This window comes from Anolis carolinensis, chromosome 2, assembly GCF_035594765.1.
Source record: "Anolis carolinensis isolate JA03-04 chromosome 2, rAnoCar3.1.pri, whole genome shotgun sequence".
NCBI lineage: Eukaryota > Metazoa > Chordata > Lepidosauria > Squamata > Dactyloidae > Anolis > Anolis carolinensis.
In genome coordinates this window covers 58,041,384-58,058,421 of record NC_085842.1, presented here as the reverse complement: position 1 = coordinate 58,058,421, position 17,038 = coordinate 58,041,384, and the positions used below count along the sequence as shown (strand labels likewise).

The following is a 17,038-nucleotide window of genomic DNA, read 5'->3' as shown; positions in this document are numbered from 1 at the left end:
CCTTTACATCTCCTTTAAGCTTTTTTAAGGTCTCCTGGTCATTTTTAAAAGCTGAACAAATTTTGGCAACCTGGAAAATGTGACATAGGATGTTAATTGTTAATAATAAAAGTACATTTGTGGTTTTGATTTTGCAGATATGATTATTCACAGATTTGATTAAAACGTGATCTCTAGGATTCTCTGTGTCCTCCAATGCCATTCTATGATGAGTTTCCAGCAGAAGTTGACCATAGAGTCATACTGGAAGACCTAGAAATTGCTAGAGTAAAAAAAGAATTTATTTCTTTGCATTTTTTTTAACTTTTCCAGGGGTCCTGTACTCCTTACCCCAGTGAATGTGAAAGGTTGAATGTATATACCTCAAGTCCTGTTGTGCTACTCCCTTCTATCCCCTGTCCCCCCGTCCCCTATAAACTACTGTTTTGATTGATGTTCCTGCATGGATGGACTGGGTGGTCTCTTCCAGTTCTGTGATTATGTGTCTTTGTGGATGTTTGTAGATGCTCTGATTGAAGGACATTCTGTATTAGTACATCATATCTTCAAAAGTGAAGCCTAGAAGGAATGCCACCAGAGGTTTTGCTATTTCCGTGATGTAGAGGAGAAAATCTCTGTCCTATCATGATTCTGTTTGATGGCTAAACTGCCTGAATAAGACAGGAGTGCAAGTATGGTATTCCCAAGGCAGTGCCTGCCATACAGAACCAGTGGCACAACTAATGCCTGCATTGGCTATGGAGAGTAATGATCTATGAGCTTATCATTGTAAATCAGAGAGGAAGAAACAACATCCATAGTGCTTAGATATGGAATCTTGTTTGTGGCCTTTTTTTTTGCTTCTGAATGTGGGTGTTTGTACATAGAGCCTTTGCTGCCAAGCAACAAAAGTGAGTGGGATAAAGTACTTCTTTTTCTAGGTGTTTTAGGCTCCAAGTGGTTCAAATTCCTATTTTTTTTTAAATGACAGTATGGTCACAGTGTGTCCTGGAGCTGGAAGGTCAGTTCTGTGGTAAGATTTCTGATATTATAAACTCACTTTGTTTTGGTCTTGGAATTGTCTCATTCATGCCCCTTGGTCCATCTTTCTCTTAACCTCGGCATGCTTACAGAGTGACCATGGCAAGAACATTTTTTTTTATTTTCCATATTGAATATTGTTAATTTTCTATTGGACTTGACAACTCAAATACCTGAGTATTTCAAATGAACTGTGTTTGGCTTGGCAGCTGCTTTCTTTAATTCATGTACATTTCTGATAATGGTACCAATTTTTGTCTCATAATCCAGTGCTACTATAATCTTTTCATGGCAGTTTTTAAAGGCACAGGGTTTTGTTGTTGTCACGTGCTTTCAAGTTTGCTCCAGTTTATGGCGACCCTAAATTCAAGTTTCCTTGGCAAGATTTATTCAGAGGATGCTTGCTTTTGCCTTCTATGAGACTGAGAGAATAAAATGCCCAGGATGAAACCCAGTTGGTTTTAACTGCAGAGCAGGATAAAAACTCTAATCTCCAGGAGTTGTACTGAAACCGCTCACCACATTATAGCATTTTCTGGTTTTTTGGAATGATATGTGAGCTTTGAGTTCATTACTTCATTGAGTTGTAAGTGCTCTGTGAATGCAGTTCACTACATGGATTGAGACTTCTTACTCTTCTCTTGTTTCTGTGCTCATGCCAACTTTTGACAATTCCTTAGTATTGCTTTTCTTCTTTCCACATAAGAAAGTTACATCAGCAGAAGATGAGTAAAGCTAAGAGCATCTTGGTTTTTGAAATACTTGTGTTACTGAGTTTTGATCATTTGTACCTTAAAGTTGGTACAGGTTGAGCATTCATTATCTGGAATTCTGAAATCCAAAATACTGTACTCCAAAATCCAAAATCGTCCACATGGGTGGCTGAGATAGTGATGCCTTTGCTTTCTAGTGGTTCAATGTATACAAACATTGCTTTATATACTATTAAAATAGTGTATAAAATTCCCTTGAGGCTATGTGTATAAAGTATATATGAAACATAAATGAATTTTGTGTTCAGACTTGGATCTCATTCTCCAAGATGGAATAAAAGTATTCTAAAATTTGAAAAAAAAATCTGAAGTCCCAAGCATTTCAAATAAGAGATACCCAACTTCTCTTTGTTGACAAATTGACACATTTGGTAAACCAATTGCCTTTCATAATAATTATTCAACATTTTAGATTCTATTGTAGACAGATATTGAAGCTTTGTAAACACAAAAGAATTCAGTTTATAATCTACTATATCAGAAAGGCTCTGAGGAGTTGTGATAAGCATATAATAGAAGTATATAGTAGGATATGTCTATTATTCTCATTGAAAGGTCTACCTAATCTTAGTAGAATACGGTTCAACCTGTACCCATTTTGCTTTTTACAGTTACTGACAACCCACAAATGTTTAAAGATTTAAACTAAATCAGACCATACATTTATTTACCAATATAAAATCAATTTATCTCACTATCTTATTAATTCATGCCTTTTTGGTTATGTACAGTATGCTAGTGTGAGAAGATTTTGGTAGGATATTAGACAAATAGAAAGGGAGAGGTTGTTAATAATGTCATTTTGTTTTCTGCTTTGTTCACCTAGAAATTCGTACACAGTTGGTGGAACAGTTCAAATGCTTAGAACAACAATCTGAATCCCGGTTGCAGCTCCTTCAAGACCTTCAGGAGTTTTTCCGCAGAAAGGCTGAGATTGAACTGGAATACTCCAGGAACCTGGAAAAACTGGCAGAAAGATTTTCTTCCAAGATTCGCAGCTCTAGGGAACATCATCAGTTCAAGTAAGCATGTATTTCTCAATTCTGGCCTCAAGTGCATGATGCTCCAGAGCAGCCGTCTCAACCCTTAGATGTTTAGAACTTCAGTTCCCAGTAACCCTGTGCAGTGTCCATATTGCCAGGAACCACCTGAAAGATCAGCAGTTGAGTCCCACTGTTCTAGAGATTCCTTGAATAGTCAACCTCTTGGGTTTAGTTTCAGAGTAAATGAGCCCTTTCAGATGGGTTGGTGGTGGTAGGTGAGACAGAGAATGAATATGTTTACAAAAAACCAGTAGTATCTTGCTCATTAAACTTCTCAGAGATTGTAAAGGACATTTGTGTAAGGTGGCCAAGTAAGACATTTTCTGTTATGTGATTCATCTATTGATTAATTGATTAAATTATTAAATTTATCTGTCATTTTCTTATGTTCTCATTTTGTAACGTGATTTATAAATAATGCTGATCTATTTCTTTAAAAAGCTCTGACAGTTACTGCTATTTTTTCAGACTTGGCTAGGGAGATTTGAGAAGTTTAAAGAAGCTAGATTTGTAGAGCTTTGAAAGTTAGATGACATATATGACATAGTGGAAAATGAGACTTGCATTCATTTTTGTTACACAGTACAACAGCAGAGATGTTCCCAAACTTTGTATGGATGAATAAAACAAATGACGGAAGTACCAAGAGGAGGGTGTGTGTAGCCTGTACAGAAGGCCCTAAGTGAATAAGTGACTCTGGATAAGTAAAATCACATATATTGATTTCTTGGATATGGTAAATTGATTTCTAGCATGGTAAATTTTAATAAAAATAATACTGTTTATGAAGAGCTAGATTTGGAGGTTGAGAGATTTCTTCTAAGGAACATGGTGCTCAATACAACTGAGCTGCATTCTGTATTTTTACTCTATATGTACGTGGGAAGCACAGGACTGCCAAAAATCTTTTGGTTTTACAGAAGCCAGGCACTAATGTCCAAGGCTTTAAAGTATCTGTTTCCTTCTCTTTACCTAGTATTGCAGAATTTTTTAGGCGTTCCCTTTGGCTTCTAGTTGTGATCTTGGCTGTCTGGCTCAGGAGAGCATGACTGATGCTTTCTAGTGTGTGCCATGTTCTGATGTTTGCCTTGGAGGTTCTGAACTCCAAATGAACTCTACATGTGCTTAGAATAAGAACAAGGGAATATTAGTCCTGTATACTCTTTCTGCAGCTCTCCAGCTGTAGGTTTGTTTGTTTCTTCCAATAATGGTAGATTTGACTGATTGTTTCTGTGTCATTCCATTCTTGGCTGTGTGATGGGACTGCTGATAGCCCCTAATTCTACAACACTCCGCCTTGTTTTGAGCTGTGGCTTGTTGTACTCTGTTACGAAAATCCTATTTACTCTGTATTGCTAAATCCCTCTAATCTCTTTAGCCTGATGCCACTAGTGTAGAGAGTCTGCCCAGTATTTTGCGTTCTTGCTGCTCGTATGTCATATCCTCTTTTTATTAAATAACCCTGTCTTGGTCTGTGGAAGAGTTTGCATCAATAACTCTGCTGCAAGCTTACTTGACTCCATGTCCTTTTGGGAACAACGGTGCTTTTGTATTTAGGCAGAATGTTAGCACAGCATTTTATACAGGGGCAGGATGTCCTGCTCTGAAATAGGAGATGGCTTTTCAGAGTTCTGAAATCTCCTCTGTGCTCTACAAATGGAGTTACTAACTATATCCAACTCTGGATGGATTGAAAACAAATTGTGTAGAGTTTACTATCAGACTGATGAAATGCCTAGTATTGCAGAACTTGGTAAAGTTACTTTTTTGGAACCACTGTTTAACTCCCAGAAACTTCCTGGAAATTGTAATTTAAGTTTTCATCCAGGCTTTGCCCAGATTGCATGAAGCACAGTGTTAAAAAAGACAATTCATTTTACATGAGAATGGATGAAAATGGTGGTTCATATTTACTGGCATTGTTATGAGTGCAGTTTTGTCCTTCCTTTATTCATTATAAGAGAAGAACTGGAATGTTTTCTATTGAAAGGCATGTATGTAGCAGAGATTTTACGTATGTTCTGTTCAAGGGCTTCTCAGAGACATGTGGTCAGCTGTTTTGTGAAACCTTTTGTTGAACTCTATAGGTACCCAGCCTAGTCCAGTAATGTTCTTCTTGTGATATGATAAAGTAAAGCCCCATGTCCACATGGATTATATTCTTGGTTAGACCATGGTTGCTTGAAACTGTGAATATGAATGGATGTCATAAAATTACCCGATTTTCTGTGGCAGCATACCATCATGTTGTGTCGGAGGACCTAGAGATAGAGATAGGTGGTCTGACTTGGCCACGGTAATTCATGCTCTAGTTACATCCCAAATAGATTACTGCAATGTGCCCTACGTGGGGTTGCTTTTGAAGACTGTTCGGAAGTTCCAAATGGTCCAACGGGCGGCAGCCAGATTGCTCATTGGAGCAGCTTATAGGGAGCATACAACCCCCCTATTGCGTCAACTCCATTGGCTGCCAGTCTGCTACTGAGCACACCTCCTTCGCAGGCACGATTGATGAGGACGAGGGATATTAGATCAACCTCCACCCTCCTGATATTCCGCAAGAAACTAAAAACGTGGCTCTATGACCAAGCCTTTGGAGAACTTGTGCAATAAACAGATATGGAATGACATGTTATGACTATAGGAACGACCTGGTTTATGCTTGTGGATTATGTGAACAATTATGATTGTATGGATTTTAAATGTTTTTAATTGTTTTACTTGTATTCTATTATTCTTTTAAATGTCTTTTAAAGCTGCATTTGTTGTCAAGGCATCGAATACCTGCCTTTTATGTTAAGCTGCCTTGAGTCCCCTTCAGGGTAGAGAAAGGCAGGATAGAAATATTGTAATTAAATACATAAATCAATCAACTAATTTGCAGGGAAGTATAATCTCTAGGAATTTGCTATGCCTTCCATTGCAACTCTGTTGTAGCTTCCAGAGGAAGCGCATCATATAATTGCCTGGAGGACTTAGCAAATTCCTTGAAAGACCATATTTTCTCAAGCATGGGATATGAGTTTCACAGTTATGGGGCTCTTATTGTACAAGGTATCTATGCTCTTCTTAGAGCATAGATTCTCAGTTCAGCCTAGGTCACATGGTTATCCCAAGAATACTTTGGGTGAAAGATACTTTACACAAGTATGCCACTTCAGCCAGATCTTTCCAGTATTCTCCACGTCTGTGGCAGCTGGAGACATTTGGATTTTTCCTTCCCCTGATGCCTGCTTTTTACAGGGGCTTTGTATAAATCAAGGCACCAGACTTGGAATCCATCCCACTTTCTCTGCCTCCATCAGTGATGGAGTAAAAGCTTCTTGGGAAAATCTCAGCAGGTACTGAGATTTTCAGCAGCACTCCTTCTTCCAATCCCTCATTCATTCTATATATGTAAATACAGGTACAGTCAGCCCTCCACATTAGTGGGTTTGACTTTTGTGGAGGTGATTATACATTTATCAGGTTGAAATGTTTTCTCTAGGAATCTCTAAGTTCTCTGATGTAACTTTGTGGTCTGCATCCAGCAGAAGTTGACTATAGACTCATTCCTAGAGAAATATTTCCCCAAATAAAATGATAGCAATTGTTTTATTTGCAATTTTTCATTGTCATGGGCATCCTGTGTCCCTAACCCCAGCAAATGTGAAGGATTAACTATATTCTGAAAATGGCAAAAATCTGAAATCCAAAAAACCTGTGGTCCCAAACATTTTAGATAAGGGAGACGTAAGCTGTGTAATAACAAAAGATAAATGTATACAGCTATATTAACACAGAGAACTATGCCTCTCTGGAAAAAATATTTAATAAATGCCATAATTGTTCTCTTATACTGGATTTGAAACCCTTGAACAGCTTCATGAAATCCAGGAATTTGAGGATGAAGACCCTGGAGGCTTTAATGGAGTAAATGCTGAATCTGGAAAATTCCAACAGTCAATTTATTTTATAGCATTTCTTTGCCAGATAAATGAATGAAACATTCTCTGAAAAATAAAATGTATCTCCTACCATAATCCTGCCCGATCTCTTCGATCATCAGGGGAGGCCCTCCTGTCGCCACTGCCTATATCCCAGACCCGCCTTGTGGGAACTAGGGAGAGGGCCTTTTCTGCTGTGGCCCCCCGATTATGGAACTCACTGCCCATTGAAATCAGGCAAGCCCCCACTCTTTTAGCCTTTAGGAAAGATTTAAAAACATGGCTCTTCCGGTGTGCTTTCGGAGAGTAACTGTTATACACTTCTTTTGTTACTCCCCCAATATCTATCCTCTAGACTGTTTTTCTATCTTATGTCCCTGTGCCCCGTGGTTTTTATTCTTATCTTTTTCTCACCCCAAGTTTTAACTGAGTGTTCATGCGGCCCGCCCTGTTATATTGCTTTTTTGATTTTGTGTTGTACTGTACATGATTATTTATTGTATTGTTTAATTGTATTATGATATGTTGTTTTTATATTTTGCTATATTGTATTGTCCTGGGCATGGCCCCATGTAAGCCGCCCCGATTCCCCATTGGGGAGATGGTGGTGGGGTATAAATAAAGGTTTATTATTATTATTTATTATTATATTATTATACGTTTTTATTTTGAGGTCAGTGTCAGCATTCTTCTTCCAACTCTAACTCAAAGTTAAATTGCTTCTGATTCCAGTTTCATCTCCGCAACTCTGACTTCATAACCCTGTTTCTAAGGATATTATAAGAAACTCATTGAGAGGAAAATGATGATACATTTTTATTTATTACTCTTTATGGTTCAAATGAATTTGGTAGTATAAAATCATAGAGTCTACTTTTTATCTCTAAGGTCCTATAATTTCCCTTTGCATATGATATCTAGACTAATACAGTTATGTTTTTGAATTCTAATTTAGAATATAATTAGATGTAACAGAATAATCTGAGCATAGCTGAACTATGTATGCACCTGTTGAACTGATCACTGCTCCATGATCACTGAACAATGAGTTTCATAAGGAAGCAACAGGTCTGTAATTTAAGTGTCTTTCCCCTGGATCTAAGAGATATCCATATCTGATGAATATATATTTTTCCACACACCTTTCAAATGATTAAGTGGTATGTAAATAGTTTGGTGGAAACCTTTAACTTTATTAGTCATTAACAAAGCGGATATGTTTTTTTAGTTGTGTCCATGTTTTCAGGTATGGAATCTCCACTCCTTATTTGTTTTCTGGATTAGCTAGTTCAGGATGTAGCCTGTGCAGTTTGGTTAGGTTGGTATCTCAGTATTCAGAGAATCATTTAAATGTTTTGGAAAGCTGGCCCAGCTATTTATACTTGGTAAGAGTCCTTTCCCCTGCTATCTAGGATTAGAGGTTAGCCAATACAAATTAGGAGCTTCTTTGTTCTGAATAATCTCAGCTTTCATAGACAAAATAAAAATTTAGTAAAAGATTTGAAGACAGTCTCCCAGAGTATATAATACCACCATTAATACTTCTCCTATTTCACAGTGTTACAAATGTTCTTGTGCATTGATAGCTCACAATCTGTCTGTCTGGTAAACACATCGCAGGGGTAGTGATAAAGCTAAGCGTATATACATGTTATAAAAATAAGAATAAAAAGTGGAATCAAGTCCTATCAGAACTGATAGAAAGAAGCTCTCCAGTTTCTTCCAGAAAGCCACATAGAACAAACATACAGGAGATGGGGAAAATGTAAACATGGAGTCAGGTCATCTTTCTTTAGAAAGGTTCATCTGATATTTGTGTTCATTGACTGAACCTCAGGTCCCTTCTACACTGCCATATAATCTAGATTATCAAATCAGATAATCCACATTATCTGCTTTGAACTGGAGTATCTGAGTTTACAATGCCATATAATCCAGTTCAAAGCAGATAATTTGGATTTTATATGACAGTGTAGAAGGGGCATCAGCTGGTAATAGAACTGAGTTGTTGAGTGAAGCATAAAGGTGATGGGACATAAAGGATCCTAAAGTATTTGGTGCTTTCAAAGTAAAGTTGTCTATAGAGCTGCTATATACAGAGTTACAGCTCATTTGTGGCCCCTTCTACACTGTCAAATAATCCGGGTTATCAAAGAAAATCCACATGATCTGATTTGGACTGGATTATCTTAGTCTACACTGCCAGATGGAGCCCCGGTGGTGCAGTGGGTTAAACCGCTGAGCTGCTGAATTTGCTGACAGAAAGGTCGATGGTTCAAATCCAGGAAGCGGAGTGAGCTCCCGCTGTCAGCTTCAGCTTCTGCCAACCTAGCAGTTTGAAAACATGTAAATGTGAGTAGATCAATAGGTACCGCTCTGGCGGGAAGGTAACGCCGCTCCATGCAGTCATGCCAGCCACATGACCTTGGAGGTGTCTACAGACAATGCTGGCTCTTCAGCTTAGAAATGGAGATGAGCACCAACCCCCAGAGTTGGACATGATTAGACTTAATGTCAGGGGAAAACCTTTACCTTTACCTGCACTGCCAGATAATCCAGTTCAAAACAGATAATATGGATTTTTTTTCAGCTGTGTAGAAGTGGCCTGTGTCTTTAACATGGTCACATATGGAAGAATGATTGACTATGTCAGTGTCATTTTTGTTACAAAACTATATAATTATTTTCCTTTCATTGGACAGTGAAGACTTTTTTTTAGTTCTAGCAATGGACCTGGAATGAGAAAAGTGTTTTTAATCGCATATTGTACAACTTTTTCCTCTCGCCTTCTTGAAGGATATGTTTTTAAATGTTTTCAATTCAACATATAATTGAGTTGCAGTGCAGAATAATGTTTTGTGTGTTTTTACCTTAATGAGTTTTTATCTCCATTAGTTTAAATTTTATATGGTGCCTGAAGTATCAAGTCTGAGGGAAAGGCCGAAGATTAATTAGTAACCATAAAAGTAGCAGGGACAACAATACTTTAATTGGAAAACAAGTCAGTCCCACTTAAGGTGCTCCTGGGCTCTGCCTACCTGGGAATTGGAAATACGACAGGAAACTGTATGCAAGCACTATACATATTTATAATTGTATTATTCAGGACTAGAACAATTATAATTCTGCCTTTAATCCAAAATATATATGTCTATGTGTGCGTACATATTTATGTAAAGGGAGGTTGTAGAAGACAGGGTGAAATTAAAAAAGGCATCCCAACCTAATGGGCTAGAAACCCTTATGAGAATCATGAAACCCCCATGGCTGTTGTTGCAGTTGGAAAGCAGAAAGCCATCTCATTGTGGCTCCATTCATTTTGGCAGCCAGATGGAGCTAAGAGTAGCATCTGGTGAATGGATTGAGGAGGCCTTGGAACATACTGTGAATGTTGAACTAATTATTACTAAGTCCCCAAGCAAAAGCAGCTGGAGGTTTTTGCTTTTTCTGTGTTAATGTGAAAATGGGAGTTGTGAATAGCAGTGTGGAATCAGGGCAGGGCAAAGATCATTTAGACCTGGTACTTTATTTCATATTAAGGAACATGATCCTATAAATATGAGACACTGTCTTGAAAAGGGATGTGTTTCCCCATGCTCTCTCTGATTATTATTTATCTAGAATGTTGTTTATATCGGGACTCTGAACTATGGTACATATTGCTTCTGGAGGTGATAATTGTGTTTTTGATTAAGATATACTCTGAGCAGCAGCAGTTTTTAAGATTTGAAAGGCAGGCTGAACGCTAGTATTATAAAGACGGATGCAGTATGCATTATGCATCATTATTTTTAAAGGCAGTCCTATCCAGTGTAAAAACCAGTGTAAATTACACACCCAATGTAAAATACACACACACTTACTGAGTGCTTTGTAAGCTTTACAGCTACTTCAGACAAAACAAGTGTGAAGTATTGTTGGAAAGAACAGGATGTGCAATAGAGGGTTGGAACAATTTCTGTTTATATTCTTTTGCAATCTGTTGGCCCTTCATCATTCTTGCCAGACAAAGAAGCCTGGGATCCACTAATGAGACATTGCCTTTGCAATGGACAGTAGTCTTTGTTAGCAAAATGGTCTCATCCTTTGTGCTGTGTAGTGTTGTTGCATTTCAGGTATTGGAAAAATTTGGATGGATCTTTTATGACATATTTCCCTTTTGCCTTAACAGCCTTCAAACAGTGAAAGAGAAACCCGTAAAAGTGAAAAACAGAGTTAGGAATTCTGGTTAGTGAAGACACCAGGGGTAGCAGTAGTAAATTTCCAGACCGTGGTATGGGTTCCAGGCACTTTTAACTTCAGTATTTGAAATATTTTCAACTTTCAAGGTAATTTGCAACGTATTAAAAGCATTAAAAACAAATGAATATTATTTGTTAATCTAAAACAGTGGTTCCCAGCCTGCGGTCTGTGGACCACCAATGGTCCCCAAGAACTAAAGGATGGTCCACGGCCTCACCATTACTACACCGTTGCAACTGGTCTCACAAAACCCTCTTATAGTGCTGAGGCAACAGAGATGTCGGGAATGGAGAGGCTGACTACCGAAGAAAGGCGCGACAACAAGCCTCCTGACTGCTGCTTCTCCTCCCTCTCTGTCCCATGTGTGGAGCCGTTCCATGTGACACCTGGAAGTGGGGGTGCCTTGGTGTCTTTGTTCTTAGGCCTGTTCCTGGGGTTATTTGGGGTGTTGATTCAGAAAATTGCATTGGATAGACCACATCAGCTCTAGATTATTAAATATAGTTTTCTGTGGGGGAGCAGATGGCGACTACTGGATGGCATATGTTCTATATCAGAAACTAGAGCTGATGTGGTCTATCCAATGCAGTTTTCTGAATTGGCACCTCAAATAACCAAACCAAATCTAAAGTAGACCAAAAACTGATTCATAACCCTTTTGATACTAATGTTGGAGAGTGGTCTCTGATCAACTGGTCCCTGGCCAAAGTTGTCCTTGATCAAAAAAAAGGTTGGGAACCACTGATCTAAATAATGGAACTAAGTTCTAATGGAACTAAATGGAAAGCAGTTGAGAGTATAACCTAATATATGCTTCTACGTTCTTTTCTGATCTTCACCCTTCCTATGTCATCTATCACTGGGGTAGGAATCATGGAGCCCCCCAGACATTGTTGGCCTTCCCAGAATTCCTCACCACTAGCTGTGATTGCTAAGGCTGCTGGTTGTTTCAGTCCAACAACATGTGGAAGCTTGTATGATTACCACTTTATTCATAGAGTGATATTCTGGAGTACTGCATAGGACAATAGTATGGAAGATGTCTTGGCACTGCCAGGAATCTAAGTGAGAATTAATATTTCAATGATTTTTCCTTTAAACGTGCTATGAATATTCATAGCTCAAGGAGGAATTCAGTTCCTACTTGAGCTGACGTCTTGAACATCTTGTAGGTCAATGAAAATCAGTGTCTTAAAGCAAATGGGTTTCATTTTCTAGTTCATTGAATATTGTCTGCTTCCTGTGGCATGCTGTTTGGGTTGCAAGTCTGTTTTCTTTTGTAGCATTATGCAGGCTGGCTCTTTATAATCTGCTGTTACTCAGCCAGTCAAAATGTAGAAAACTTCTATATGGTAGTGAATTTGTGAGACTATTTCTGGCGGCCTCTAAGAGCGAAGAAAGTCTGTTGCTGCTTATAAAGTGGTTCATCAATTTTAAATAGCAGTAATATATTATTGAACATTATGATTTCAGATGGAAAATGGAAATTGAACTTAGCAAAACTGAACCATTTATTTGCTTTATACATTAATAATCTTTAGCAGCACCCTGTCTAACTCTTTCCATCGTCCTTTCCTCTGCAACAGTGACTTAGATCCAATGTGATAGTTTTTTTGCTGAACAAAAGTTTGCAGAGTGACATTAACTTATGTGTCTATGTATAGAAATGAAGTTGCCATCAAAATCCTGGAAATACTCTGTAAAGAAGGTGAGGCTACATGGGCTGCGTCTGCTGTCAATACAGAAGTTAAGCAGCAATGAACCCTCCACAAGTTACTTTGTTAGTTTTAGTTTTCTGATTGCCTAGAAAACAGTTTGTAAGCTGGTAAGCCAGCTAGGAGTCGTGTCATTGATTTTGCTGCCACGTCTTATGAGTGAGTACAAGGAGAACACAATCAGTTTCTACCAAAGTATGATATGAAGCAGGGCCAGCATAATCAAATTTCATGTCCATTTTGTCCACATTCTGAATTTTGTATGAAAGATAACCCCTGTCCTTTTAACCGTCTTGGGGGTTAATTCAGGAATGTGCTGATTAGGGTTGATAGGAGTTACAGTCTTAACACCTGGGGTGCGCTTTCCTCACACCTGAGTTAGATTTTATAAAAACCACCTGTGTTTTAGTGGCTAGCTTAACAGTGTTTCTTTTCCTGTCGAAATTTGGAAGAACTACGGCTAATAGCAAGAATTTATTGGATAGGTTCCTGAAGTTCCTTGTGTTTTGATTTTCTGTAAAACGTACTTGGCACATTTTTAGAGTCTCTGGAAGATGTAATAAGTGTTTTGAGATCCTCTTGTGTGAGAGCTCCATCAGAATTTGTAACCTTTTGCATTTTGAACACATTTCAAGAACAGTCAGTGCATTGGAAAAATATGCTGTAAGGTTTTTAGGAGTTTCTTAGAAACATTACATTTTCATTAATCACAATGGTTTTGTTTAAAGCTCCGTGAAGTTCAGAAATGTAGTTTCAGAAATGTGTTGCTTTCAACAATTAGCCAACTTATACTTTTGCCAAGCTAAGGCAAGAGGTTGGAGTATGTATAGTTTTAGAAGGAATGCAGATGACTATCAGCCTTTCCTAACCAGAGATCCTCTTGAGAAATTAAATGATTTCAAGTTCACAAACAGTGAAAAAGAGAAGACAGCAGAGCCATGTGTTCTAAGCATTTGTTATTCTCTTCCTGTAGGTTTTTCTTCATATTGGAGATGTATATCAGTGAAAGGGGTGAATGTTTTTACCACAGCAAGGATATTGAAATAATTTGCATTTGTAGCTTGCTGTGGTGTAGATAGCTGTGAGCACGTGACAAGTGATGTAGGGCTGTAACTTGGGGCCATGAGTCTTGAGAATGATGCTATGAAAGGACAATATCATTGGCAGCACAGTGATTGCAGAAGTGAGTGCTTCAAAAAAAATTACAGTGGTTGTAGCCTGGTATTTTCCTCCAGTTCAAGGTAACCTGTTTTAAGAAGTATATAGACAAACTGGAGTAGGTTGGAAGAAGAGCATTTAGGATGATAAGAGGTATGGAATACCAGGAAAAGTTGAAGAAGCTGGCATGTTCAGTTTGGTAAAGAGAAAAACAGAATCGTAGAATTGTGGAGTTGGAAGAGACCGCGTGGTCCATCTAGTCCACACCCCCCCCCCCCCCCGCCAAGAAGTAGGAAAAACACATTCAAAGCACTCCTCATAGATGGCCTCTGCTTAGAAAACCTCCAAAGAAGGAGCCTCCACCACACTCTGGGGCAGAGAGTTTTACTTCTGAATAAGAGGAGGGACAGAACAACACTCTTTCAATATCTCAAGGGCTGTCACAGGGAGGAGGGGGACAAGCCTGTTATTTGCTGGCCAGAAATAGGACGCAATCTAATGGTTTTAGGTTACATGAATACATTTCTGTTGAACATCAGAAGAAACCTCTTGATAGTAAGACCAGTTTAGAAGGGGAATCAACTGCCTAGAGATGTGATAGGATCTCCTTCTTTGGGTATCTTAAAAAGAGACAGCTGCTTGCTGTGGAAGCTTTTGCTGTAGATCCTGCACACAGTAGTGGATTGGATACAATGACCCATGAGGTTTCTTCCAACTCAGTGATTTCGTGATTCAGTGCAAATTTTCCAATTTTCATTTTCCTGTACTAAAGATGGATTAGGATAGGCTTGCTGTTGAAATCTGTACATGTCTAAAATTTGTAATATAGATTGTCAGCATTATGTTTTCTGCATTACAAAATTTGTAATGCATATTCTTGAAAATGTCATAGTTATGTGCCTTCAATCATTTTCAACTTAAAGCAATCCTAAAGTGAGCCTATCACGGGGTTTTCTTGGCAAAATTTGTTCAAAGTGGTCACTCAGTGAGTTTCCATGGTTGAGTGCCCATTCAAAAACTAGTCTCCCAAACTTGTTGTCAAAGCACTATTGTTCTGTCACGCGCTGGGCCTGTGACTGATTGTCTATTATATAGGACGTACGCTTTATGCCCAGCGGGAAGCCAGGGTGCCTAAAGAAGGGTCATTGAGGAATTTTCCTGAAAAGATGGCCTTGAAGTCTTTAAAGAAATAACAAAGTCTTTATTGACGAACAAATAATAAATCTTCAAGGAGTCTTGTCCCACAGGACAGGCAATAGGCTTTGAATAACTGTGAAAACCCTCTTATAACCCCTCCCAGGCTATCTATTATCTGGGCCTAGCTGGTCTGGGACCCACTACCGACTCCAAGTGCATCTGGTTGTCGAGTGGACCTACCAGCCGAGGCTTTCAGATGTTTCTGTGCTGTTGTTCTGTATCCTGGGACGGTCAATATCCCTGGTGTTCTTTAACCCTGGTGCTCTTTATCCCCGGTGGTCTTGAAATATGAAGCTTTTTACGGGACAAGCTGGTCTACGTCCTATAGATGAACTTCCTAAGTAAGACTAACTTAAAAATGGCTCCTTCCCTCCCAGAGCCCTGAACAAGGGGCAGAATCAAACTTAATGGTGATTGACAGGTGGCCTGTCCTATGATTGCAAACATTTGCAGCAATAAAGTAAAGTAAAAGGTTCTGGTACTTCTGTAGCCCCATATATGGCACAGTATATTTTGAAGTGAACATTAGTGTTTTTAAAGGCATTTGAACATCTCATGATGGGAATATTTGTGCCCATTGTTTTGCTTATTATCTTACTAAGCCTCCTTTTCAAAGAATGGAAAATATGTGTCCTTCCAGGTGTTATTTTTGGATTGCAAGTCCCATTCATATACAGTGCTTATGGCATATCCTTGGTTTTGCTGGATAGACCTGATGGCAGCTGAAGTCAAGCACCATCTGGAAGGCTCCATGCTTACCAGCTTTGCTTTAGTTATAAGAGTTATGCAAATATGAGAGTGAATTATGTTGTGTAAAATGGGATTTAATTTCAAGTAAACATGAGTACATTTATTTGGCTGCTGATGTCAAAGAATGTAACTGTTGCTTACTCCTAAAATGTTAAATTTGTTTATTTTTTTTTTTATCTCAGATCTCTTTTTCATCAACTGTGAAACATTGAATCATATTGGCTTGTGACTTGCAAATAACTGAAACAGAAAATACATTTTCAGAGAGATTCAATTTGTGGAATACAGGGCTCCCTTTGTGAAGCTACATTTTATTCACTGAAACTCATTATTACCAATAGAAAGAAAAGTGCAATTGATCATGAACTCTGAAATGTTTATTTTTTATTTAAAATGGTTTTTCTTTATATCTGTAGGAAAGATCAGCACTTGCTTTCACCTGTGAACTGCTGGTATCTGGTACTGACACAGACGCGGAGAGAGAGCAGAGACCATGCAACCTTGAATGACATCTTCATGAACAATGTCATTGTCAGACTTTCCCAGATCAGTGAGGATGTCATCCGACTATTTAAAAAGGTAAACAAATGTTGATGTCATTTTAGTACTTCCTTTTGCGAAATAAACAGCTAGCTTTCATGGCAGTCAGAGCCGGTTTTGAATCGTATGTACCAGTGTCATTCCCACTGTCATTCTCTCCCTATTCAGAAAGCTCAAATGTTTTTCTGTGTAGCCTTTGGTCCTCAAAACATTTCTGTTTTTAATAAGTTTTAAAAAAAGATTTTGGGGTATAATTTTTAAAAAATATATGATTCTCCTTAGGACTTGTGGCAGACTGGGAGGTAACTAATGCCCTAACTACCAGTCGGACTTAACATTAGTTCTGACAAAGAGCTTCTAAACATTTCACTGAGTCTATTGTAAGTACAGTAGGGCTGATGTTGGAATTAGATTTACATGGTTTGTGTATAGTATTTTACATGATGAAGATAGATTGCTTTATCTTTTGCTGCTGAACAAGTCAATAACTTTGCTTTTACACACTCCTTTGTAGTTCCTTTTGCTAACGTCTTGTGGGGTAACTCATTTTATTATGACTCTTAATTTGGCCATCTTTTTAAATCTTTTAAATGCAGGCCATAACATCAGGATTTGATGTTACAGATCACATTCAGGCTGCACTATTTTGGAGACTTTTTAAAATATCAAATTAT

At 38.3% G+C, this 17,038-nt stretch overlaps 1 protein-coding gene across 5 annotated transcripts in view; it reads left to right on the top strand.

Annotated features, from left to right (window-relative positions):
• Window positions 1-17,038, top strand: part of srgap3 (SLIT-ROBO Rho GTPase activating protein 3) — a 258,575-nt gene that overhangs the window by 128,826 nt on the left and 112,711 nt on the right. For all 5 annotated transcript variants that reach the window (XM_062969763.1, XM_062969762.1, XM_062969761.1 and 2 more), the window contains exons 2-3: window positions 2,620-2,815; window positions 16,241-16,403. In XM_062969763.1, the coding sequence (XP_062825833.1) occupies window positions 2,620-2,815; window positions 16,241-16,403 (359 nt within the window). The remainder of the gene's footprint in view (window positions 1-2,619; window positions 2,816-16,240; window positions 16,404-17,038) is intronic.